At 38.7% G+C, this 26,729-nt stretch overlaps 1 protein-coding gene across 1 annotated transcript; it reads left to right on the top strand.

Moving 5' to 3' along the window:
• Positions 1–915: 915 nt before the first annotated feature.
• cntnap1 (contactin associated protein 1) lies at positions 916–25,042 on the top strand. Its single transcript, XM_074696793.1, has 24 exons — positions 916–1,667; positions 8,383–8,484; positions 10,271–10,464; positions 10,733–10,886; positions 11,029–11,232; positions 11,334–11,518; positions 11,613–11,762; positions 12,999–13,260; positions 13,700–13,849; positions 13,931–14,105; positions 15,697–15,803; positions 15,887–16,009; positions 16,199–16,402; positions 16,484–16,640; positions 16,719–16,846; positions 16,925–17,098; positions 17,185–17,403; positions 17,496–17,735; positions 17,803–18,042; positions 18,129–18,256; positions 19,255–19,348; positions 19,428–19,658; positions 19,746–19,790; positions 23,417–25,042. The coding sequence occupies exons 1-24, from the start codon at positions 1,607–1,609 to the stop codon at positions 23,614–23,616; spliced, it is 3,927 nt and encodes a 1,308-aa protein (XP_074552894.1). The 5' UTR covers positions 916–1,606; the 3' UTR covers positions 23,617–25,042.
• The last annotated feature ends 1,687 nt before the right edge of the window (positions 25,043–26,729 follow it).

Below are 26,729 nucleotides of genomic sequence, written 5' to 3'. Positions count from 1 at the left end.
TACAAAAGTTTGTGGATGTGATTCTAAACGACGAGGATTTGATCCGTTTCACTCAGGAGAGGAAAAAAAAATGGCGCCAAACTCAGAGTAACCTGGAGATTTAAGGTTTAAGCTGGAATTATATTTGCTGAAAATTCTGCCTCTGGTGTTAATCAGTTTAGTGCTGGAGTCTGCTGGTGCTGTTGTTTTTCCCAGATGAGGAGGTTAACCCCAGCTGGGATGAGTTATAACCTCCATGGTTTCCATGAGGTCAAATGTAAAAGGTCACCGTGGAAACAGATGGCAGCGCGGCCTGACCGGAGCTTGGATGAGTGGGAAATGAATGCACAGTGTACTTTATCTGTAAGAAAACACGGTGTAATATCCCAAAGTGATGGATGAAATCATTTTTGATGAGATGTCTGACGCCAGCAGCTCATTTCGTTCCTCTCCTCTCTTTAAATACCTTCGCAGGGCCTGCATCTGCTGCCCGGTCCCCCTGCTGGTTTGTTGTCCTACTTTGCCCTCCCTGGTCCCCCGTCATTGTCTTCCTCTTGGTATAATTCTCTCCTCTTATAGTATTTCAGGGGGCAAACCAGAGGCAGGCAGGGAGCTTACAAACTGACAATCTGATTTGATTGAAAACACGGTAAATCCTACGCTGGCCCAGGCATTCAATCTCACATCATCAGTGACACGCTGCCGTCCCATAAACCCACTTTTTAATCCTAAAGCCTTTTTTATTTCTGGTCAATGTGCCACCCATCCCCACAAATCCCCCACTGCTTCAGTCTCATCCCGCCCCCATCCCTCTTCTTTGTGTGTGTGCCTCTGTGTGTGTGTGTTGGGATGAGTTCAGGCACAGCTGGCATCATCATCATCCTCTAACCTGTTCACTTCAGGGCTTATTTATGAATGCACTCACATGAACTGGGTACCTGGACAAGGTCGGGGACGCTACGCGGAGCCGTGCAGCTGCTGTGAGGCTCTGCTGCTGATACAGGATATTAAGGACTTACATCCTATTTTGGTCCAGTTCTGCGTTCCTGGAGAGAAAGACTTCTTAACCACTTCCTCGCTGGTGCAGCGCAGTCTTGGCCAGTTTGTGCCAAAGGATGAAATGAGATCCCAGAGAAGAGGATTATGTGTTTTGTTCATCGTGATTTGAAGCTGTTTTTGACTGTTTCCAAGAGAAGCAGTGAAGCTAGAGGATAATAATAGTCTTTGGAACAATCCTCATCTGCAGTGGACTGAAAAAGTTTTTCCTCCTCCTTCCGCACTCCCCTGCTTCCAGACTCTTCCGGGACCTGGCCCACTGGCTCTTCCCTGCTAACACACACATGTGTTTAGAGAAACCATGCAGGAGCCACGCTACATGACGGTCATGTGAATAAAACAGTTTAAAGGATATAAAAGAAGAAGTGCGCGCTCTCGGCGAAGCGCAGCATCAGCACCAGCATCCGATGCGCGTCCCCGCCCCGGTAGAGGCTGCCCGACATCCCGGGAAGAGGAGTTGGAGCTGCGCGAGTTAAAGTTGGGCTAAATACAGGGGGGTGAGAGGATGCTGCGGAGCAATCTACGATCTCATTAAAATATCCTGTGCGGGGAAACGTGTCCTAAGTGAAGGATGACTTGCAAAATACTGAGCATAAGCCTCATATTTTTGGGTTTTCAACATTGCTCATCACGTAAGTCTTGTGAAACAGCAATTGTTCATGTGTTCTCGGCTGTTAGACTGTTCTCAAAATATCTTAAAGTGTTTGTACATGACGTATTGTGCAGGATTTGATCCTTTATCTGAGAAAGTTGCGGGATAAAAGATGCTTTAGGACAATAAGGAGCAAAATGTGGTCTAAGGTGTTTGGATCTTTAAAGGGCAACACCTATCGATCAAACCTGGCAGCAAGAAACACAGATAGAGAGATTTTAGTGCTTTTATGGCTCATTTGGTTTCATCATAGCATTGTTTTGTGGGATCAGGGGGAAAGAAAGTAGAGGAAGACCGCATCGGCCCTGCAGAAGGTGCGCACGGCGATCCTCATCGCGCTGAACTGTCTGCATTGCAGTGCCTCCCTCAGCCAGCACGCAAGTTTCTGCAGCGTGTGGCTTTAACTCTCCACTTCTTCTCCCTCCAAAGCACGATGCTGCTGCTTCTGCTGCTGCTCAGGAGGAATTTGTTGTTTCTGGATCAATAATCTCCAGAAATCGCTTTGAGAGTGCAGGTTGCTGTTGGTGAAAATCCGCTGAGCGCATTTTCTGACTGACGCTTGAGGGAGCAGAGCTTTAGCGTCCTGACCGGGACCAGCCCACTGCAGTACTTTTTTTTTGGGAAGCCTGTGTTCCCATCACCTGTCCGCGTAGCCGTCCACGCGCGTGACAAGTTGGCGTTAGAGTCCTGCAGGGTGCGCGAGGTCGCGTGAAGGGGGTGGTGGTGCGCAAAGGAGGGGCAGTGTGTGGGGTTAAACTGGGTTTGGGGGGTACAGGATCCATCCACGCATCGATCACAGAGCCTGCATGCATACTAATGAGCTCTCTGCGTGATGTCAGTGACTTGATGACCTCAGACGGTCTTGACTGGTAATTAACCCCAAACTGCACTGTAAAAAACTGAGATCTTATCAAGTGTTTTTGACTTATCTTTAGTGAAACTGTCTTTGTAGACTTGAGCCACATTCACCTTATCAGTCGGTAAAAATGTCTTGTTTCAAGTTAAGAGACAAAATGAGGTGTGAATTGTTTGTAACAAGTAAAAAAAACCTGCGAACAGAATAAGATAAATTTGCTTGAAAAAGTGTTTCTCTTGTTTCATTGGCAGAATTTTTATTTACTTGTTACAAGAAATTCAGTATGGAGGACCAAATCTGCCAAACTTCATTATAAATAAAAGTGAAAAAAAAATGTTAAAAAAATAAAATTTATAATTAACTAAAACAACTGTGAAAAAAGAAAAATGAAAAAAATATATACCAATTTTTTAAACTAAAAATAATTAAAAAAAATTAAAATGGAAATCAAAACTAATTTAATCTGTCAAGTGCTTTTATTTACTATAATGTCTTAACTTTTCTCTTTTTCCATCGGCTTATTTTTTTAAACTTGTAACAAGAAATTCCGTATGGAGGACCGAACCTGCCAAAATTCATAATAAATAGAATTGAAAATAAAACAAAAAATAAAAAGTATTAAAAAAATGAAAAATAAATAAATAAATACCAAAAATAAATAAATAAATAAAATAAAATAATTACAAAAATAAATGTGGAAGTTAAGACAAAATAATCAGTCAAGTGCGTTTATTTACTTTAATGTCTTAACTTTTCTGTTATCCATTGGGTTAGTTTTTTTTCAACTTCTTACAAGAAATTCCGTATGGAGGACTGAAACTGCCAAAATTCATTATAAATAAAAATGAAAATAAAACAAACAAAAAAAAGGTATAAAAAATTGAAAAAAAATATATATACCAAAATCTAAAAAAATCAAAAATAATTAGAAAAATAAATGTGGAAGTGAAGAAAAAATTAATCCATCAAACGCTTTTATTTTCTATAATGGCTTAACTTTTCTCTTTTTCCATTGGCTTAGTTTTTTAAACTTCTTACAAGAAATTCAGTATGGAGGACCAAAACTGCCAAAATCAATAATAGATAAAAGTGAAAATAAAACAAAACTTAAAAAATATAAATAATTGAAAAAAAAATTGACACCATATTTTCTATTAATTATATATAAGTTGAAAAATAAATGTGGAAATAGATACAAAATTAATCTGTAAAACGTGTTTATTTACTAGAATGTCATAATTTTCTCTTTTTCCATTGGCAGTTTTTTTTTAACTTCTTACAAGAATCTCAGACCTCATTTTGGGTTTTGAATAACTTGAAATGAGACATTTTTTCTGGACTGACCAGGTGAATGTGGCTCATTTCAAGCCCAAAAAAAACACGTCTTACTGAAAATAAGACAAAATCACTTGATAAGATTTCATTTTTTTGCTGTGTAACTTGTTATATCAAAGTTAGTTTGACTAAGTTCAGGGAGGAAATGTGAGTGGATCCTCTTTGCAATGACATTTCTAACCCTACTCAGTTATTATACCTGTCATTAGATACTATAAACAGACTTGTTTCTTTGCTATCTTGTTAGTTTCTGATGCTTTTTGCTTCAATGTCCAAACATGGTCACATGATACGCCTCAAAGCGAATGGCGGTCCACCATCCGCCCGATGCATCAGTTTAAGACTGTGCATTAAAGTTTTTAGACTCTGCAGGACGTCAGAATGATCGCCCATTAGCAGAGGCCTTTACTTCATCTTATCTGACCTCCTGATGGTGCTTTGCTGCAGCGTGGATGCACACAGTGGAACTACGCCAGATTAAAATAGAGCCTCAGATCCCAGAGCACCATGATCCAGTCTTGGGTGGAGCTGAGTGTGTGTGTGTGTGTGTGTGTGTGATTGCATATGCATAAATCTCAAGTTTTATGCTTTGTGCGTTCTGTCACGGTCAGCTGCCTGGAGACAGGAGACAGGCTGCTGTGTGTGTGTGTGTGTGTGCGTGTGTGTGTGTGAGGGGAATTGTTATCTTCAGAGGAAGGAGCTCTGCTTTGTTTTTTGAGCTGTTTTGTTCTTTCAGAGCGAGGACTGGAGCTGTTTGGGCTCAGGCTGGGTCTGAGTGACGTGTTTTCCTCCCTGGGAGCGGTCAGACACCACCTGCTGGGGATGCCTGCCTGGGCATGAATGATTTATTGAACCCCTTTAACAGAACATGCTGTATTTACTGCCTCTGTGAGCCGATTGGCGCCGTATTTCTTCTGCAAAGTTTGTGCTTTTGGCTGATATCTGCTCTCAAACAGGCGTGCTGCCTGATTCACCAGCTTCACCAGCTCCCATGTGTTGTATGTCAGCGACAGCCAGAGGAGGAGCCTCTCTGCTCACTGTATGAAGCCAGTAATGATGTGTCAGCCCAGACAGAGCAGCCCACACTTACAGCAGACTGATGATTCAGCAGGAGTGGTGCTAGAGCTCCACGCAGCCACGGCGCGCTCCACAGACTCTTAATGATAAATGGAGAAAGAGTGTACTCTGTGTGGTGCAATGAAAGGAGGGAGGGGGGGCGCAGGAGCACAAGGCGAGGGCTGAAAACCTGGTGACTGGATGCTCGGCGCAGCCTTCAGGTCCACTTTAGCTACTGCAACATGACAACGCCCACATGAGGAGAGAGGAGGCAGGGAGGAAGTAGGGAACAGAGGATGATAATGAGCCAGATTGTGATGTCATGGATGAAAGTCAGGGACGGGGAAAAAGAGGAAGAGGAGTTGAGGAGAAGGAAAGCGTGACAATGAATTTGGGGTGTGTGGCGTGCGTGACAGCCTCTGAAAGGAGGAGCAGAGCGGCCTGGGGTGACCTGCTGCAGCATCTCTCTACATTTGAAGTCAGACTCCACGCCTCCAACTCCCACTTGAGGAGCTAAAGCAAATCGATTCACATTAGGCCATTTGCAGCAAATGAACTTTGCCTGTGCAGCTGCAGCACAGAGCTTCCAAATATTTTTGTTTCAGGAGCCATTCAAGCCGTGGTCCGCTCCACATGGCTCGGAGAAATGCAGCAGGGATCTTTTGTCAGCCCTCTGCGGTGCAGCGGGGGATTCAGGCTGAAAGAGATGAGGAGAAAGCCTCTTAGGGAGAAAGTCAAGGTCACATTTCTCTTGCTCAGCACATTACCTCTGCCTGAGCGTGCAACGTGTCCTTGCTCCAAAGGTAACAGACCAGACCAGATGAGGTAGAAAACAGTGATCCACGCTGTATGATGCTCCACATATGATGAAGGAGAGATAAAAGCTTTACATGCCGTCATTTCAACTGCAATCACTCAATCCAAAGTTATTCTGGGTTTGAGAACATTCAGTCCTCCTCCTCCTCCTCCTCCTCCTCCATCTGCAGCCTGCATGCTAATATCTGCTGCCTCTCTCCTGTGACCTCTGTGATTGTAAGAACAGGGATTACAATGGCAGAACTACTGTTTACTAGTAAACGACTCCAAATGTTGAGGGAGGATTACACTGATAGCAGAGGAGGACGTGGAGGTCAGAGTGGAGCAGCTCTCATTCAGGATATCCTAATTTTACACTGTAAAAAACTAAAACCTTATCAAGTGTTTTCGACTTATTTTCAGTAAAAAATGTTTTGTAATACCTGACATAAGCCACATTTGCCTAAACAGTCCAGAAAAATGTCTTGTTTTAAGTTATTTAAAGACAAAAATGCAGTCTGAGTTGCTTGTAACTTGTAAAGATAATCTGCCAATGGAAGGAGAGAAATTTGCTCGAAACTAGAATCTTTTCTCTTGCTCCACTGGTAGATTTTTTCTTTTACAAGCCAAGGGTCTGCAACCTTTACCTTCATAAAAGCCATTTTTCCTCAGCTCACCAGGATTTAACTCATTCAGGAGCAACAAAATCTACTATATCTTCACAATTAAGACAAGAGGTGTCAAAAAATCTAGTGACGCTTCAGAATCAAGATTTCTTTTTGTGTGTTTATAAAATTTTAAATGTGATATTTTAGATTTATTTTTAATAAATAAGCAAAATATTAATAATGGAAAAATTGATAATGTCATGAATATCATACATTTGCAAAATTCGGAAAATTTCAATTTTTTGAAGTTTCCAAAATTCGGAAATTATAAAAATTTAAAAAAAAATTAAAAAACAAAGAAAAAAGTAATTTTAAAAAAGGAATGAAAAATTAAATGAAAACATTTGGAAAAAAAATCTAAATTTTGCAAAAATTTAAAATCAAAATTTAAAAAGTAATTTCCACAATTAACTTAGTTTTACAAAATTGTGAAACTTTCATTAATTTGAAAAATTCATGAAATTGGAACAAGTTGCCAAAATTCCAAAAAATGTAAAAGTTTTAAAAATATTGCAAAATTTTTCAAAGAAAAAAGTTATCTAAAAAATAATTAAAAATTAAAAGAATTGGGGAAAAGAGCAAAAAAAAAAAAAGGAAAAAAGTAATTTCAAAAATTGGCTATTTTTTAAAAAATTGTAATGCTTTCATAAATTTGCAAAATTCATAAAATTTGAATAAGTTTTCAAAATCCAAAAGCGTTGAAAATTAAAAAACAAAACTTGCAAAATCTATTGAACAAAGAAAAAAAAATAGTAAATAGTAATTTCAAAAATTTGCTAATTTTCAAAAAATTGGTTTATTGTAATTTGCACCTAAAAAATAAAATCTTTTTCTCAGATGAGTCTTTTTGTAGATGTAGTTATCTTCCCAGGGCTGTAAAACTTGAGGTTAGCCACAGGTGCATGGAAAGTTGGTGGGCTGTTGATGTTGTAGGAGGTGAAGTAGAGCGGTGGCAGGCTTTATTGACAGATGGGATGGAATAATAATTTTTAAAGCTACAAGGAGCCACTGCAAAGGAGTCAGAGAGCCACATGAGGCTCCAGAGCAGTAGGTTGAAGACCCCTGTTCCAAGCAATTCAGACCTCATTTTGTCTTTAAATAATTTGAAATTAGACATTTCTCTGGACTGGCCAGGTGAATGTGGCTTAGATGAAGTTTAAAAGACATTTCTACTGAAAATAAGACAAAAACACTCTCAATTCAGTTTTTTTTCCAGTGTAGTTGGCGTCCAGCACAATCAATCAGAAGCATCCTCATTTCGTTTCTGTCCAGTTTAATAAACAAATAAAACTCAGACGTTTTTGTTTTCAGGCCGGTCGATGTTAAATCTCCTCGGTGAATTAAAGAGCATACTTTGTCACTTAAAATGAGACAGTGTTTCTCTTGCAGCTGGAGGTGAGGGCATCGAGCATTTATCCTCAGCAGTGACAGGCCAGATTAGAGAGAATTATGGTCACTTTTATTAGCCGTGGGCTGGGAGGCGAGCCTGAGCAGATGGGTGATGGTCCTATCAGTCTCATATCCCCGTCCAGAATAGACTGGGTGTGACTCTGTTTCTCCTGGCCGCAGAATATGAACAGGCATGTCCTGATGCACCGCTCTGACTGTGCAGGCAGGAACAAAGATGCTGCAAGATGTTGCAAAAGCCTGATTCATGTCTGTCAGCTTTTGAAGGAAGATGGATGTGTTGTGCCGCTGTTAGTCATCTTTTCTTTGCATCTTTTCAGAGTGATGATCCTGCGCTCCACATGAAACCTCCTGATTGTTTGATGTGTTAATAAGCTTCACTGTGATGCATGAATCTGGGGGCATTTACCCTCAGAAAGGCTTATCTTGATTTTACTTCCTGTATTGATTTCAGCTCAAATGTTTTCTGTGCATTTGTGTAATTTCTGTCCGCCCACGTCTGAGTCATGATGAAAGTGCTGCATTGATGAAAGTCGTGTCTGACTCCTGACCTTGGCGTTTTCTTCTCGTCACTGCAGAGGAATGTGTTGATCCGCTCATCTCTGGGCTCTATGCCTCCTCCTTTCTGGCTTCCTCCAGATACAACTTCCTCTACTCCGCCAACTTTGCCAAATTGTATGGTAAGTTCCCGAAGTTTAAAGTGAGTTTCTCCATGATTTATCAACCCTGAGCCCTGCAGAGCTTAATGTGCTCTGGCTACAATTTAAAAGTAGTTTTTCTGTTTTTCAACAATGGTTCACAAAACTGTAAGATAACAGAAATTATCTTTAAACTTACAACCCTATTTGGTTTTTTCATCTGTTATGCCAATAATGATTTGTGTTTATTTCTCATTTTTTAATTAAAAAAAATCCTGTTCTATCTTTTCTGCTCTCTTAAATTACAGTCATATTGATGTATAATGACAATAATTATCTGTAACGAAATTTGTAGCTTGTTTCATAAGGCTTTATATCCAAACCAACAATCAAATGTTTTTAACTGGAATTTGCTGGTAAATCTTATTAGTTTTATGAACCGTATGCAGCTGTTCCCTCCTCACTCACGGTTGCAATAATGGTCACACTTTATCAATGAACTATTCTTTGATCAATAACAGATATTTAAATCCAAAAAACCTCCAAACAGAACACACAATTCTCCACTCCTGGAAACACTTTCCTTGTTTTCGCGCTGGTCACGTTTTCCTCCATCAGTTTGTGTCAGAAATTTCCTATTTTCCTGTTATTTAACAGTGAAGTCATTTTTGTTTCTTGTAACCGTGAGTGAGGAGGGAATGCTGTGGATATGAGACCCTGCTGTACAGGGGGCACAGCATGTCTGTGCTCCACAGCACGGACTGGCTGTCTGTGCTCCATGGCGCAAACCATGTACCTAGAGATTTTTACAGTGTGTTTTGTGTTAATTAACCAGATTTGTTGATGGGCTTTGTCATGTTGGTCAATTTTAAAATGCAGTGCAATAAAGATGACACAGCCGGTCCATGCAGTGTTGCACAGACAGCCTGTTACTCCTACGCAACACTTTAATGTACAGTAGGGTCTGAAATCGACTGTGTTCCCTCCTTGCTTACGGTTGCAAAACGCCTTCACAATGAAAAAGTATTTTAATGTAAAAAAACAGAATATTTTTGCAGAACTCTTTGTATTGTCACTACATTGGAGGTGTTTAATCCCAATTATTTAGGAAATATGTGTTAAATAATGATATTTTACTTCAGTTTAATGGTTTCTGTTTGGCAGCTGTAGCTGTTAGTCATTTACTAGGGCTGGGGTGATATGCTAGTCTTGTGATTTGACTCTATTACAATTTTTGGGATGCTGATTCGATTTAAGTTACGATTCTTTGTTTTTTGCAATTTTTAGTTTTCTTTTTTAACACCAGACCATGTGGAAAAGTTAAATGATGATAATGTCTACAGACTATACCAGGAGTCATATTTTCCCAAAAATGCACATCACGTGAGTCAGAGAGAAAAATTTCACCCTCTTTTTTTATAGTCCAATTTATAAAAAAAGACTAAAATGAAGAATTTGAATTTAAAAAAAAATTGACAAAGAATCCAGATTTTTAAATTGTCAACAGGTTTTTTCCTAACAGTGGGTAACAGTCTTATGACCTCTTCTGTTGGTATGTAAATGTAAAGGAAGACTAAATTTGACAGTTGATTCTGTGATTGAGTCAGAATAATTATACAGACAGAGGGATGTGGATTCATAGCCACTACAGTGTGATGGACCTTAATAATAAAGAGCTTTTCTGGTGCAGAGATCTCTCAGAGTGAGAATTCATACGACGCTGCTTCAAATTTCCTTGTGAATTTGCTAAAATCAGACCACAGTATACAGCAAGGATTAATTTTGAAGCAGGTCATGATCTCATCTCTACTCATCTCTTTCCTTCCAGGCAGTAGCGGCTGGTCCCCGTCCCCCAGAGACAGGCAGCCATGGCTGCAGGTGGACCTGGGAAGGAAGTATCGACTGCAGGCCATCGCCACCCAGGGGACCTTCAACTCATACGACTGGGTCACCAAGTACACCCTGCTGTACGGCGATCGACCAGACTCCTGGACGCCGTACATCATGAGAGGAGGGAACTCTGTAGGTGTCGCCGGGTGTGGGACGGGGACAATAACTGTGATGAGGCTTAGATGAGGATTAACTAGTCAAACGAAATCTTCACAGCTGAGGGTCCTCCATTATTTCCTTTGTCGCCTCCACTGTAATGAAGTCAGCGCAGCATATTGTTTCTCTCCACGCTGACAGAGCTAATCTCACAATCAGTTCATCTCCCGTCCTTTAATAAGGCGTTAACAGCATCGCAGAGACTCAATAACTCTCCCCTCTGCCTGTCCTCATCTGTTTGCAGACGCTGCCTGGAAACTGGAATTATTATCAGATCAAGAGAAATGTCTTCCATTACACCTTTACTGCTAAACACATACGCCTGCTGCCTTTGGCCTGGAACACGGAGAACGGAGGGAAGATCGGGGTCAGGCTGGAGTTCTACGGCTGCTCTTATGGTAAAAACAGGGACGCAGGACGTTCTGCAATCTCAGTCTTTAAAACAAATCCGACATATCTCTGTAACCTGAAATGCTCAGCACAGAGAAACTGAGCGCTACCTTTGTGAATGTTGAATCAAAGCTGAGATCTCGTCCTCAGATTCCCACGTGCTGCAGTACAACGGGGACGACTCGGTGGTCTACATGTTCCCTGAGAAGAGATCCCGGTCTCTTGAGGACCACATTTCCATAAACTTCAAGACGCTGGAGCAGGATGGTCTGCTGTTACACAGCGAGGGGATTCAGGGAGACCTCTTCACCCTGGAGCTGAAAAAAGGCCGTCTCTACCTGCACATCAGCCTCGGTACGCTCCCAGTCTGCATCTGCAGCTGCGTCCCCGTTTCATTTCAGCGGATCCTCTCATTTCCTGGAGCTGCTCTGAGCATCTTCCTCTTTGTTATTCAGGAAGCAGTGTGATACACAAAGTAGACGGGCGGACGACGCTGACTGCTGGAAGCCTTCTGGACAATCTGCACTGGCACTACGTCACCATCCACCGCTACGGCCGGCAGGTGAACTTCACCGTGGACAGCCACTTCGTTTCAGCCATCTGCGCTGGAGAGTTCACACACCTGGACCTGGACACACAGGTCAGTACATGGGCTTCTTTAAATGATAAAGTCTTTTCTCATGCTCCTGCTGCTGCTGCTGCTGCTGATGGAGTCCACTTATCTCTTCTCTTAGCTCTATGTCGGAGGAGTCATTGAGCAAAACTTGCCTCACCTGCCCACAACGCCAAATTTCCGTGGCTGCCTGGAGAACGCCTTCTTTAACGGTGTCAACATCATTTACAAAGCCAAGAGAGAAGAGGAGGACATCCGCATCCCCCGAAAGGTAGAAACAGATAAACGATGCTGTCAGCGATTCACAGATCCATTAAAACAGGGGTTTGTAACCTTTACTTTCATAGGACACATTTTGCCTCAGCTCACCTGTATGAAAGTCATTCAGGAGCCACAAAATCTACTTTATCCGAACAATGAAAACAATAAAATGTCAAAATTCTATACAAACTTAAAATCTAGTGAAGAATTACCTACACAAGAAGTTTTTTTAAATCAATGAAAATTTTACATGTAATGTCATGGTGTTTATCTTTAATAACTTTGCAAAAAAAAATTAAAAAAATTGGAAATTTTTAGAATGTACAAAGTTTTTTTGAAGTTTAAATTTTTAAAAAATGTAGTAAATAATTGCCAGAATTTTTTTTTATTATTTATGAAATTATGCATGTGGTATCTTAGTTTTTAATCTTTTAACAATTTTTCAAAATTTTTTAAAAACTAATTTGAAATACCAAAAAATTAGACAATTTTTTTTTAAAAATGGAGCTTTAAAAATGTGCAAAAAATTTAAAAAATTGTCAAATTTTGAATTTTTAGAATCGACTGTATGATTACCCAAACAAGAAGTTTTCTGGATTTATGAACTTGTACATGCGATGTCATTGAAATTATATTTCTAATACATTTAAAAAAAATATATACAATTTTTAAATTTCCAAAATTGTACAGAATTTTCACAAAAATTTTGAAATTTCTTAACTTTGTCAAAAAAATAAAAAAATAAAAAAATAAAAAATTTGCAATACTTATATATACTTATTATTATTATACTTATATATATATATATATATATATATATATATATATATATATATATATATATATATATATATATATATATATATATATATATATATATAATACTTTATATATATTATACTTTATATATATACACATATATTGATGATATCTCTCAACTCACCATTTTTTAGTCATTTGCTAATGTCTTGCCACATACTAAACATGTATATTAATCTGGCACGTTGTCAATTTAATAAATCCATCCACACTGAATTAAAATCAGTATTTTCTTCCAGATTAGTCTTTTTGTAGATGTAGTTATCTTCCCAGGGCTGTAAAACTTGAGGTTAGCCACAGGTGCATGGAAAGTTGGTGGGCTGTGGACTTCAGCTATGTTTTTTTAAAGCTACAAGTCGCAGGTTGCAGACCCTTTTTTTAGAAGTTTGACCTCTAATTAGTAAAACCTCTTTCTTTGCTGTCACAGAAAAAGATGCATTACGCCTGCAGGGACATTCTGCTCAAACCCATGACATTTGCTGGACCCAACAACTACCTGCAGGTCCCGGGCTTCTTCAGGAGGCCTCGGATGTTTGTCAAGTTCAAGTTCCGCTCTTGGGACTACACGGGGCTGCTGATGTTCACACGCTTTGCTGACGACCTGGGTGCTCTTGAACTGGGGTTGAGTGAGGGACAGATAAATGTCACCATATTCCAGCCTGGGAAGAAGAAAATCCAGTTTGGTGCAGGTAAGACATGGTTCTTATCTTTATCGGTCTTAGTAAGTTTGAAGTTTAAACTTTGTGTCATGGATAAAAACTGGCCGAAGCTGGCTTGAATGCACCTCGTCCTGAAAACATCTGAGCCAAATTTGATAGTTGCTGGTGCAGCTTATGTAAGAGCAGGTCGAATCAGTATTTACTCATTCCTGAAATGTTCACTCTTCTGTTTTTGGTCTGGCAGAGGCAGAAAACGAAGAGATAAACCTTCAGGATCTTCAGATTCCAAATTTAGCATCTAAGCTCTTTTCATCGTCCTCTGCGCGGAGCCTGGCAGCGCTGCGATGCTTAGTCACGGCTGCTCAGCTGTGATCAGAAAATCCTTGTTTTGTGGTGGGATTTAGCTGTTGTTAATTTGGAATCGATGTTTTTGCATTGTGTGCGTGACAAGAGCTCCTCCAATTTGCAGGCTACAGGCTGAACGACGGTTACTGGCACACGGTGGATTTGGCAGCTAGAGACAACCTGCTAACGCTCACGATCGACGAGGAGGAGGGGTCTCCGCTTAAGATCACTAATCCTTTCACAATCCGGACAGGGGACCGCTACTTTTTTGGAGGTGAGGAAGTTACCAAAGAACTCCTGGAGCTAACTTACAGCTTTGTACTGATCGATCAAGTTTTGTCCTTCCTGCATCCAGGTTGTCCAAAGACCAACAACACGATACGGAAATGTGAGACGAAGCTGAACCGCTTTCACGGCTGCATGCAGCAGATCTTTATCGACAATGAGCAGCTCGATATCGATATTATTCTGCAACGACAATGGGGCCGCTACGCTGAGCTGTTGTTAGGCACCTGTGGCATCACTGACAGGTGAGGAGTTTCACTAATGCAGAATAGAAATAAAGATAAATCTGCAAGCAGCATCCCTTCATGCCAGTTTCACCTCCACTGTCAAGGTTTCATCCCTTTCTGACTCTCTTAGAGGTATCACAGTTGAGGTGATGTATTTTTTCCCCCTGATCAGTCACATGACCAGCTGCACAGAACTCCTAATCAGTTTGTGACATTGTCACCAACTGCTGCCCTCTCAGGAGTGAAATCGACTAAAGTTTAAGAAACATCTCCCCATAGATGCCACAATTATGACCAAATCTCTCCAAAAATAAGATGTTTTGTTATAAATTTTGTCAGGAATCTATCCATGTCATTTTTAAAGCTGTATGAATTTTACTTTTTGTCTAGAGGTCCAAATTCCCCAGATTGTGTGCAGCTGGATCCTCCTCTCCCATTCATTCTAATAGGGGGAGCTGAAACGGCTTCTTTGGGGTTCACTGACTTTTAGGGCTCGTCATTCAAAAACTGTTTGAGAAACAACAAATTCCTACATAGCTTTTGTAAAGCAGGGCCCACTCTGTCATCTGTGTAAATTTCAAGCTGATACCATTTATGGCCTAGGAGAAGATAAGTTTTGTAAAAGGCCTAAAATTTTGCAAGATTTTGTTTTGAAAGGCAATTTCGGGCTCCTTGTCTGAGAAAAGTCAGGGGTATCTCATATCATTTGTGTGTCTCAATGAAACAAACATTTTGACGTTGGTTGGCTCTTTCTACCACATTCCTACTGCCATTAAGAGCTGTTTAAGTGTGACTAGGTGGCGCTAGAGAGCACATTTTGGTTTGTACGGGTTAATGTTGGTATATAAAATCTTTTGGCAGGTTCTTTGGTGAGTTTTTGAGCATGTTTTGGGTAATCAAATTAAGGCTCAAAGAGCAGATGGAATTACAAGAACCTAAAAAGAGAAGTCCTGGTGTTGCTCTGACAAAGGTTTTGAAACTTCTTTTATAGAAGTCACAATTTTGACCTAATGTCTCTAAAAATATGATGTTTTGTTGTAAATTTAGTCAGGATTTTAACCATGCCATTTTTAAAGCTGTATGACTTACTTTTTCGTCTTGAGGCCCAAATTCTGCAGCTTGTGTGGAGCTGGATCCGCCTCTTCCATTCATTCTAATAGGGGGTGCTGAAAAGGCTTCTTTGGGGTTCACCGACTTTGAGGGCTTGTCATTCAAAAAATGTTTGAGAAACAACAAATTCCTACATAACTTTTGTAGAGCAGAACCCACTCTGTCATCTGAGTGAATTTTAAGTCCATACCATTTATGGCCTAGGGGGAGATCATTTTTGTAAAAAGCCCAAAATTTGGCCAGATATTATTTTGAAAGGCAATTTCTGGCTCCCTGTTTGGGTATCTCATGTAATTTGTACATCTCAATGTGGCGAACATTTTTACATTGGTTTGATCTCTTTACCACATTCCTACTACCATTGAGAGCTGTTTAAATGTGCCTAGGTGGCGCTAGAGAGCACTTTTTTTAAAGAAATTAAAGAGCAGTTGGAATAATAAGGGTCTAAAAATGAGAAGTTCTGATGTTGCCCTGTCTAAATGTTGTGTCGTGCTCACAGGTGTAGTCCAAACCCTTGTGAACATGAAGGCCGGTGCATCCAGTCCTGGGACGACTTCATCTGTCTGTGTGAGAACACCGGCTACAAAGGGGAAGTGTGTCACATGTGTAAGTGTTACCCTACAGGTAATGACACGTTTCTTTTTCAAGATGAATTTTTCCTAATCATACAACATTGATCTCTTGATCAGCGGTTTATAAAGAATCATGTGAGGCCTACCGACTCAGCGGCAAGTACTGGTCCGGAAACTACACCATCGATCCTGATCTCAGTGGGCCGCTGAAACCGTTCGAGGTGTACTGCAAAATGAAGTGTGAGTACTCATCAGGAGTGTGTTCTGTGTTTGAGTTATCCTCTGTGGGTTATCATCTTATTCTAATGAGAATTTCACAGGAAACAAAAAGCTTGACAAATCAAAACAAGTCCAGCTGTTTCTGACTCTGAAAACTTTCCTACGCCTGTATCTGCGTCTCACCTGTCAGTTTGTTACGCGTCTTCACAGCGTACAAAGCCTGGACTGTGATTCTTAATGATCGAGTGGACGGTACCAAAGTGAGTGGAAGCTCGATAGATCAGCCTTACATTGGAGATGTCAACTACTGGAACGCCTCCTGGGATGAAGTCACCGCTCTCGCCAACACCTCCTTGTACTGCGAGCAGTGGATCGACTACTCCTGCTACAAGTCCCGCCTCCTCAACACCCCAAGTGAGACTCATCATCTGGCTCGTTCATCTTATAGTCACTGAAAAGATAAAACCTTAACTTGTATCGTCTTTGCCGAAACAGATGGGCGACCGTTTGGTTACTGGATCGGTCGTGACAATCAGAGTCACTACTACTGGGGGGGAACCTTCAGAGAGGTCCAGATGTGCGGCTGTGCCATCAACCAAACCTGCACTGATCCAAAGTATAAATGTAACTGTGACGCTGACTACAGACAATGGTGAGAGGGATTCACAGAGTTTGGTTTGAATCTGTGAAACTCAACATGAGGTCTGAACGTCTCCTGTGTGGATTCCAGGTACTCGGATAAAGGATATTTAGACTTTAGAGATCATCTGCCTGTGAGGAAAGTCGTAGTCGGGGACACCAACAGGACAGGATCGGAAGCGCAATTCACAGTTGGACCTCTTCGTTGCCACGGAGACAGTAAGCAAAACCATAAAGATGCTCGCTTTCGATGTTAAGTCTTTCAGAAGGGTTTAACGTTTTCAATGTTTCTTGCAGGGAATATCTGGAACACGATAGCTTTCACCAAACCGACCTACATCACCTTCCCCACCTTCAGACCGGGCACCAGCGCCGATATCTCCTTCCACTTCAAGACCTATCGAGACCACGGAGTCTTCCTGGAGAACTCAGACGACCAACTGCGAAACTTCATACGGATCGAGCTGAACAGTGAGTTAGCCTGACCGTTAGAAGTGCTCTGTTCTCCTCTAAGACACACCGTTCTGATCTGAAACCTGTCTTCTTTGATTTTCCAGCAACTCACAACCTCTTGTTCGTGTTCATGGTTGGCGACGGCATCCTCAACGCCACACTACGCTCACCTGTGCCGCTAAATGACAATGAGTGGCACTTTGTTCAGGCTGAGATTAACGTGAAGTTAGCTCGGATTAAGGTGGATTATCAACCTTGGGCTGTTAGACGCTTCCCAGGTCAGACTTTCGTCACCATGGACTTCACACACCCTGTCCTCGTAGGTACGTGGGGAAATTGGATTCCAAAGCACACAACGTAACGCTCATCCTCTTTAAACTTTTTGACAGATAAACACACGTTTTTCCATTCTTAGGGGCAGCAAACCGGACTCTGAGGCCTTTCCTGGGGTGTATGCGAGGGCTGCGGATGAACGGTGTTCCTATAGACCTTGAAAGCAAAGTAAACGAGGAGCAGGGAATAAGAAGGAACTGTACCGGACAGTGTCTGAACGCGACCATCCCGTGTCGAAACAGCGGTCAGTGCATCGAGGGCTACGCCGCCTACACCTGTGACTGCAACAACACTGCGTTTGATGGATTCTACTGTCACAAAGGTGAGTCCAGACCAAACCTTCGTACAATGACTGATGTCAGATAGCTAATGCAATGGTTTCTTCACAGATATTGGAGCCTACTTCGAAATCGGCTCCTGGCTGAAATACAACATACGAAAGAAGCCAATAACAGACGAAGCAGCGTGGGCTAACTGGATCGACCCTCACTACGACAACTTCAGCCTGGGCTACAACGACACGGCAGATGACATCGAGTTCAGTTTCAGCACGGTCCACACGCCGGCTGTGCTGCTCTACATCAGCTCCTTTGTCCAAGACTACATAGCGATCATCCTGAAAACTGATGGTGGGTAGAACATTCAGAACGTCTTTAGTTGATGTCACTCAACGTTTCTTCAAACTACTGATTTCCTTTCTCTCTTCTCTCTACAGGTAGTGTCGATCTGAGGTATAAGCTGGGGCTAATAACACACAAATACCAGCTGACTCACAGGAACCTGGCCGACGGATACCCTCACTATGTCAACATCACCAGACACAACAGAACCATCAAAACACAGGTTCACGTCCTCTCTGCTCTACTCTCTGCTGTCGCTGTGTAAACCCTGGGCCAAGGGTCTGCAACCTGCGACTCTTTGACTTTGTCTCCTTGTAGCTTTAAAAAAATATTGTTCAAGCAAAGATTTTTTTTTTAAGTTATTTTTGGATTCATTAAATTTTGAATATATATTTTTTGTTTTGAAAGTTTAGAAATTCATTTTTTTTTTAAATTCTGCCCATTTTCATTTTATTTTTTCAAATTTATTAAAAATACAAAAATTTAAGACATTCAATGTACAATTTCATAGAATCAAAAAACTTCTTGTTTGGGTACTCATTCAGTAAATTTTTAAAATTCAAAGTTTTGAAATTTTTTGAATTGTTTTGCACTTTTTTGAAATTTCAACATTTTTTTAATCTTTAAAAATACTTTGAAATAATTTAAAAAAAATAATACATCACATGCACAATTGTCATAACTTCAAAAAAAAAATTGTAATTTGGGTAGGTATTCACTAGATTTTCAAAATAAAGAATTTTAAAACATTTTGAAACGTCTGTACAATTTTTTTTTTCTTTTTTTACTTTTTTGAAATAACTTTTTTTTTTCATTTTTTGCAAATCAATAAAAATTAAAAAACTAAGACATCACATGTACAATTTCATACATATATATATTTTTAAAATCTCTTTAAAAATTTTAATTTTACATTTTTTTTTTTTTTTTAATTTCTAAATTTAAAATATTTTTAAATTTGTTGACATGTTTGATTTTGTTTAATCAATTATTCACTAGATTTTAAGTGTGTATAAAAATTTACACACTTTATTGTCTTTATCATGAAGATAACGTAGATTTTGTGGCTCCTAAATGACTTTAATCCAAGTGATCTGAGGAAAAATGGCTCCTATGAAAGCAAAGGTTGCAGACCCCTGCCCTGGGCTCTACGCTCTGTATGTGTTGGTGAAGTATTTAATATAGTCTGAAAAATAAAACACCAACATGCTCCTCTTTCAGGTGGATTACATGGAGCCCATTGTTGAAAAGATAACCCTCGTGGAGGATGCCCGGTTTGATTCTCCAAAGTCGATGTTCCTGGGCAGAGTGATGGGTAAATATTCACTTGTTGCAGCAAACATGACCTGAAAGAAACAGAATGTGAGGTTGAGATGTTGTTTCTCTTCTCTCAGAGGTTGGAGACATTGATTATGAGATCCAGAGACACAACGCTCCCGGCTTCATCGGCTGCATATCAGGAGTGAGATACAACGTCTACGCGCCCTTAAAGGCTTTCTTCAGACCAAACGAAACAGATCCGCCGGTGACGACACAAGGTTACGTTTCTGAGTCCATCTGTGGCGCCTTCCCTCCTATCCTGGGTTACGTGCCGTGGGAGGTAGACCCCTGGTTTACCGGCATAGGTGAGCTCATTTGTCCCATGATGCATTTCTACAGAATAAGACTTTAACTTGACTTCCTTCACTTATTTGTGTCCGTTTCTTCCTCAGAGTATTTTTATATCCATGATGACTTGGGGCTGTTTTGGATAACAGGTAAGATTATTTCTGAATCATGTGAAAATAAGACGGTTAATGTGACGTTAATCTTTTTATTCGGTTCATTCTGAAGCGCTGCTCGTCTTTGCTCCGCTCTCTGTTCCCTCCTGTCCTAGATAACACAAATCAGCCCTTTAGAAATTCTCTTTACTTTTCTCCTAAAATCCTTTAATCCTAAATTAAAGCAGGGTTGTCAGATTCCAACGTGGGATTTTGAGCGTTATTCAAGCTTCCAAATGAGGGCTCCAATTTATTAAAGGAGACAAAAACCAACCCCCCGACGGCCCACAACTCTCAGCCTTATAAATACATACATTATAAAAAAAACAGACAATCTAAATGCATTATTATCATTCCGAGGATTAGATTTAATTCCATTCAGCTCAAATCTGGTTATTTTTTTAATCTACTTGTCATGACTGGATTTAATTTGAGTGAAATAGACCTATTTGTCTTTGTAAGATTCATTTAAACATATTTTTTATCTGCTTTGTTTTTCAGCCTTTACATTTTTGTATAACAAGAACATACACTGGGAAAACTACAGGAAACACTCACTTACAGCAGTTATTATTGTTTTAATGGTTTAATGGTTGTTGTTGTTGTTGTGGAACAACCATATAAAAACACTGTCGAAATTATAATGAAGACGACTGACAGAGTTACAGTGGGGTGGCTTATTTTGAGTAATCTTCCTCTTCATCTTCGTATTCCTTTAACTCATTACATGTTTTAATTTGACCCAGGTGGACGTTGTATTGAGTGTTGAGCAGAGATGATCAGTAGCCCAGTAACTGGTAACACAGATGATAAATTAGAGCAGTTCCCCCTGATGAGCAGGAGAGACTGGATTAAACCGTCTGCCCTGTCTAAGACCTTAAACATATTGTATCTAAACTCCACAAAATCAACTTTTTCTTCACACTAAAGCGTAGTGTGGTGTAGAAAAATTCTATACATAGTTAAAATCTACTAAATAATTATCTAAATATTTTTTTGAATTCATAAATTCTTCATTTGGAGTCTAAGTTTTATTCAAATTTTAAGAAATTTGCAAATAGTTATTTTTTTTTTTAATTTTATAGATTTTCGCAAATATGAATTAAAAAATATCTAAAAAAAAATTTGAATAATAAATATAAAATTTTAAAAAAGTGCAAAACATTATACAATTTTGAAACAAAAATTTTAGAAAATTTTAAAATTAAAAAAACAAATGCAAAAAATGTAAAAAGAAATTGGAACCAAAAAAAATGAAAAAATTAAAGAAATTCAAAATGAAAAAAGGAAAAATTAAAAAAGGAAATAAATAAATTATCAGAGAATTTCAAACATTTAAAAAGTTTTCAAAAAGTTCAAAATTTTGATTTTTTTAAAATTGAAAAATATCTTCCAAAAAGTTGCAACAATTTTCAAAAATTAAAAAAAAAAAAGTAAAAAATATGCAAAAATTTCAAACAATTTGAGATTTAAAAAATATGCAAAAATGAAATATAGAGAAAGAAATTTATGAACTTTTGAAATAATTTTAAAAAATTAAAATAAAACTTGAGATCAATAACATATATGGATATCATTGTTTAAACCTTCATTTTTTGTTGTTTGTTTATGTCTTGCCACGAATCAAGCATGTTTAATAACTCACCATATTGGCTGATAAATGAATAGGAGGAGGAGTTGGAGGAGGTGAAGTAGAGCGGTGGCAGGGTTTGTTGCAGCATGTGATGCATATTTAGTTCAACAAATATTAACGCATGATTTTATCTAGTGTCAGCGTCTTTAATCATCAATACCCTCTGCGAGAAAAATAACAATTCTTTAGAGCTACAAGGAGCCACTGCAAGTCAAAGAGCTGCAAGAGGCTCCAGAGTCACAGGTTGAAGACCCTTGCTTTAGATCCATTTTTATGTAAATAAGCCTGAGGGGCTGAGGCTTTTCCCAGCATGCACTAACACCTGTCAGACAGTTACAGAGTGAAAACACTGACTGACAAACCAACACACACCTACAGGCAGTCTAATGTCCCCACTTTGCCTCCACATCCCCGGACTGTGACAGGAAACCAAAGCAACTTTAAAACGAAACTAAAAAAGCCTGAAGTCTGAGGAAAACGGTTTAAACCACTGAACAATAATCCTGCTGTAAGTGCTCGAAGCGAGCTGCTCTGTGAATACTTTAAGTCACAGCCGAGGACCCAGGAGGCATCTGGAGCGCTGAGTTGACTTGTCTAAAAGCAACATTAGCTGCATCACTGAGACTGTCTTTCCCCATCTGAGACAGACCTCTAAAACAAGTCCCAGTCCAAGTCTGGGTCTGCTAAAAGCTCATACATGACTTTGTCATGAGCAGGCTGAGGTGGTTTTTGGAGCTTTGTGTCTTTCACAGCAGCAGTTACGCTCTGATCACTGACTTAAATCTGCTATTAAAATCTCTTATCTGATCACTCTGGGTGAAATAATTTAGTTTTTTTTCTCATTGCAGCATTTTCTGACTTTTTCTGTCCAATTTAACTTCTTTTGCAGTATACATGCCCCCTCTTAAATTCCTGTGCCATTTAAATGAATAGATTCTTTTGTTTCAACTTAAAAGAAAGCAAAGAAAAAAAAAACATGGACTTAATATAAAACATACAGCAGATTTTATGCAGAGCAGTTTTGACTGACAACCTCAGGCAGATTCTCTGTTACCGTAATCATCTTGTTCAGGGTGTTGAGTTCTCTCGTAGAAACACTTTGGCTGATAAGCACTGCAAAAAACTGAAATCTTGTGAAGTGTTTTTGTCTTATTTTCTATAGAAAATGTCTTTTTAGGCTTAACATGAGTTACATTCACATGACCAGTCCAGAAAAATGTGTTATTTCAAGATAGTTTGAGAAAAAATGAGGTCTAAAGGAGGACCAAAACTGCCAAAATTAAAAATAAATAAATAAATAAATTGATTAATTAATATCAATAAAAAAAGTAAATAAAAGCGCTAAATAGATATATTTTTGTATTTTTTTCCACATTTATTTTTCTATTTTTTTAAATTTTGAATCTTTCAAAAAGTTTATATTTATTTTAATTTTATTTATTTATTTATTTATATTTTTATGTTCTGTTTTTATTTACATTTTTTTTTCTTCGTTTTTTGATGTAATTTTTCATTTTTATTTTATTTTTGTTTTTATTTTCACTTTTATTTATTTTAATTTTTGGCAGTTTTGGTCCTCCGTACCAAATAGCTTGTAACAAGAAAAAAAAAAATCTGCCAATGGAACAAGAAACAAGTTACTTATAGTAAGACATAATTCACATTTTAGGCAAGTTTGCAAGCAAATTTTCCTTGTTCCATTTTTTTTTTTACTTGTTACAAACAAGAAGGACCTCATTTTAATCTTTAAATAACTTGAAATAAGACATTTTTCTGGACTGATAAGTTTAGTGTGGCTCATATTGAGTATAAAAAGACTGTTTTTAGCTAAAATAAGACAAAAGCACTTGATAAGCTTTCAGTTTTTGCAGTGAAAGTTTATAATAGAGCATTAAAAATTGAAGCGCCTGCTCCTCATTAGTATTCTCAGAGCGTCTCTCCCTCCATTGTGTCACAGATTAACTCTGACTGTGCTATTTTTATCCTGCAGTCATTGTCATCCTGGCGTTGCTGCTGCTCTTCGGAGGCCTGTACAGCATCTACGTCTACGCGTATCAGCAGAAGGGCAGCTACCGCACCAACGAACCCAAGAACCTGGAGTCCCCGAGCAGCGCCCGGCCGCTGACCGAGACGCTACGGAGGGAAAAAAAGAACCTTCCAGAAATCGAAGAGGAGTTCAGGAGCGACTAGCGTCACAGGACCTCTGGGGAAGTGGGCGGGGTTTGATTAGGGGTATGGAAGAGGGAAATAGCACTTACAAAAACCACAGATACCTGTTTTATGTTTTCTAATCTTTGGTTCTTTTTTATATGTTGCTTTGTGTTCCTTTCTCCAGTCGATGGGATCTGACGCCTGGTGCTCTACATTGTCTGTATTTTGGTAAGGGTTAACACGTTCACATCGAGCCCCATGTTGCGTGAGAAGCCAACGAGTCTCACACTGTAATGCAGGGTGAAATACTGAAGTGCCTCATCTAAGCAAGCTTGATCTGAATTAACCATAACCGCTTATTCAGATAGGGTTTAGATTTGACACTGTGGGAACAGGATTTAAAGACGTTTCATTACTGATCCATCACTTTACGTTGATTTCTTTCCTGAGCCATTTTTGAGGCCGACTAAAGCTAACGATATCTAACTGTATAGATTAAACAACATCTTAAATATACCTTTTGATGACAATCTCTCATCGAGCCACTTTGAAAACAAAGCTTGTGATTGGTAAGCACACCTGAACCAATGAGGAAATAACCCCAGATCACTGAAACCTGAAAGGTCACGAACCAAAACGACCGACTCGAGCGAGATCACGGAGACGAGCATGGAGCTTTGAGATGTTCAGCTTTGAGATGACACATATTCAGGTTGTTAAAGGTATATTCGCTTCTATTTGTTGTATTGCAGCCTATATCAGTGCATTACCTATACAGAATGGCACACATAAGTGGTTTCAGACTAAGTGTCAGTAGATAGCAGCTTTGCCGATCACAGTACGCTCAGTAACATTCTCAAGATTAAAAAAAGGAGTGTGATGATTCGTAGCTTTTTGGTGTGAGAGCTGACAGACTGTTTTTGTGCTGAATAATCAAAGTGAGGAAGCTCGGCAAGGACAGGGTGACGTAAATATCAAACTTCTGGTTGTTTTTGTTAAGGTCAGGATATTAGAAACTCGGTGCTACGGATTGTTGGACTCGGCATAGTGCAAAAAATTAAATCTTATCAAGTGATTTGTCTTCTTTAAAGTAAAACTTGTCTGTTTAGACTTAAAATGAGCCACATTCAACTTATCAGCACAGAAAAATTTCATATTTCAAGTTATTTAAAAACAAAATGAGGTCTAGATTGTTTGTAAGAATTCAAAAAAATCTGCCAATGGAATAAAGAATGCTTGAAAATTTGCTAAAAACTAGAAAACTGTCTTAATTTAAGTAACTTTTCTTTTGTTCCATTGGCAGATTTTTAAAAAAACTTTTAACAAGCAATTCAGTATGGAGGACCAAAACTGCCAGAATTAAAAATAAATAAAAGTGAAAAATAACAACAAAAATTAAAAATAAACTTCCAAAATCAAATGCAAGTGATAAATGAAAGTGAAAATTAATTCAAAACCAAAAAATAAACTTCAAAAATTAAATACAATTGATAAATAAAAGTGAAAAATAATTTGAAAATAAAAAAATTAACTTTAAAAATTTCATACAAGTGATAAATAAAAGTGAAAGTTAATTTAAAAAGATTAACTTCAAAAATTAAATACAAGCGATTTATAAAAGTGAAAACAAATGCAAAACAATTTAAAAATTAAAAATAAATTGAAAAAATAAATGTGGAACATAGAATTATTAATTTATAATAATTTTATCATTACTTATAGTTACTTGTTGATACTAAATTCTATTTCCACATTTGTTTTTTGTATTTTTTTTTCACTTTTATCAATCACTTTTATTTAATTTTTGAAGTTAATTTTTTTAATTAATTAATTAATTAATTTACTCTTGTATATATTTTTTCAATTTTTATTTTATATTTTCATTTTATCTATTTATCTATTTATTTATTTATTTATTTATTTATTTATTTATTTATGTGTTTTTAGTTTTGGTTCTCCATAATTCAGACCTAATTTTTGTCTTAAAAAAACAAAAAAACAAACCTGAAATCAGACATTTTTCTGGACTGATTGATATTAAGTCTAAAACGAAATTTTCTACTGAATATAAGACAAAAACACTTGATAAGATTCAGTTTTTCTGCAGCACAAACTGCAATCTCAGAAAAGATCTCACAATAACAAGCATCTATCAGGGAGAGGAGCTCTCTGCAAACACACACATGCACACACACACACACTCACAACCACATTTGTACAGAGGACCACACGAGTGTAAATGCTAATCTTTAGCCTCCAACTCACACTGCTAGAGTCTCTTTGCATCACGCTGTAGGACAGGAGCTGACCGCGCTGTCTGTGCTGCTTGTTTAGCTGCTTCCAGTGAAAATTGAAGCGTATACCTTTAGTCTGATGAAACCTGTGGTGCAGATTTCATCTGATGTGTTGCAACCAAAGCTTAGGGCTTCCATCATTTACTTCAGCTCTACTTGATATGAAAAATCGTGTTTGTGAAAAAAAAAAACAACACTTGTAACATATTAGCTATGCATTCGTAGAGCATGAGCGCACTTTGCAGTAACATGCAATAATATGAGCTTCTTCCAGCCATCACTGATGTTAACGTCTCAGTTTACTTTGCTGATGCACAATAGCAAATAGGGTGTGAAATGTGTACATGTGAATATATGTATAATGTGTTAAGCGACCTTTGAATTACTATGGGATGGGTGATGAGAGTTACATGCTTTGAATGTAAATCCTCTGACTCTGTAATGTATGAGCAGACGCTGCAGGCTTTCCTCGTAGGCTGCTCCACTCTGAAGGTGAAATATCCTCTGGTAGCTTTTTAGGACGCTCAGGATAAAGACGGTGCAGTGCTTCTTCTCTGCAGCTGGCGCTAACCTCACACTGTTTCTGATGGGCAGAACTGTGCAAAAATGTACAGCGAGTGTAAAAAAAAAAAACTGCAATTAAAGGCACGATTTGCTAATAATGTATGAAAACTGTACAGCTTCAGCCTTGAACTGGCTATATTTTTGCAGCGATGAGATGATTGTGATGAAAAGTGACGAGCAAAGAGTGAAACTGTGGGTTTGTGTTTCAGATGAAGAGTGGTGTGTGTTTTCTGTTCAGTGGACAATCACCGTGCAGAGTTTGTTTGAGGCACAAGCTAAAAAACTTGAGTAGTA

The sequence above is a fragment of the Halichoeres trimaculatus genome, unplaced genomic scaffold (assembly GCF_033239565.1).
Source record: "Halichoeres trimaculatus isolate MK-OKI-2021-1 unplaced genomic scaffold, fHalTri1.1 fHalTri1_scaffold_20, whole genome shotgun sequence".
Taxonomy (NCBI): domain Eukaryota; kingdom Metazoa; phylum Chordata; class Actinopteri; order Labriformes; family Labridae; genus Halichoeres; species Halichoeres trimaculatus.
The sequence above is the reverse complement of the archived record's forward strand: the minus strand, read 5'-3'. Positions and strand labels throughout refer to the sequence as shown.

What these genes read in the sequence shown, in the direction of transcription:
- cntnap1 (XM_074696793.1), top strand. Translation starts at nt 1,607, where the DNA reads ATGACTTGCAAAATACTGAGCATAAGCCTCATATTTTTGGGTTTTCAA. An exon ending in AGGGGAAGTGTGTCACATGT is followed by an intron (nt 15,804 to 15,886) that starts GTAAGTGTTACC and finishes TCTCTTGATCAG; the next exon opens with CGGTTTATAAAGAATCATGT. An exon ending in CCCCTGGTTTACCGGCATAG is followed by an intron (nt 19,659 to 19,745) that starts GTGAGCTCATTT and finishes TTTCTTCCTCAG; the next exon opens with AGTATTTTTATATCCATGAT.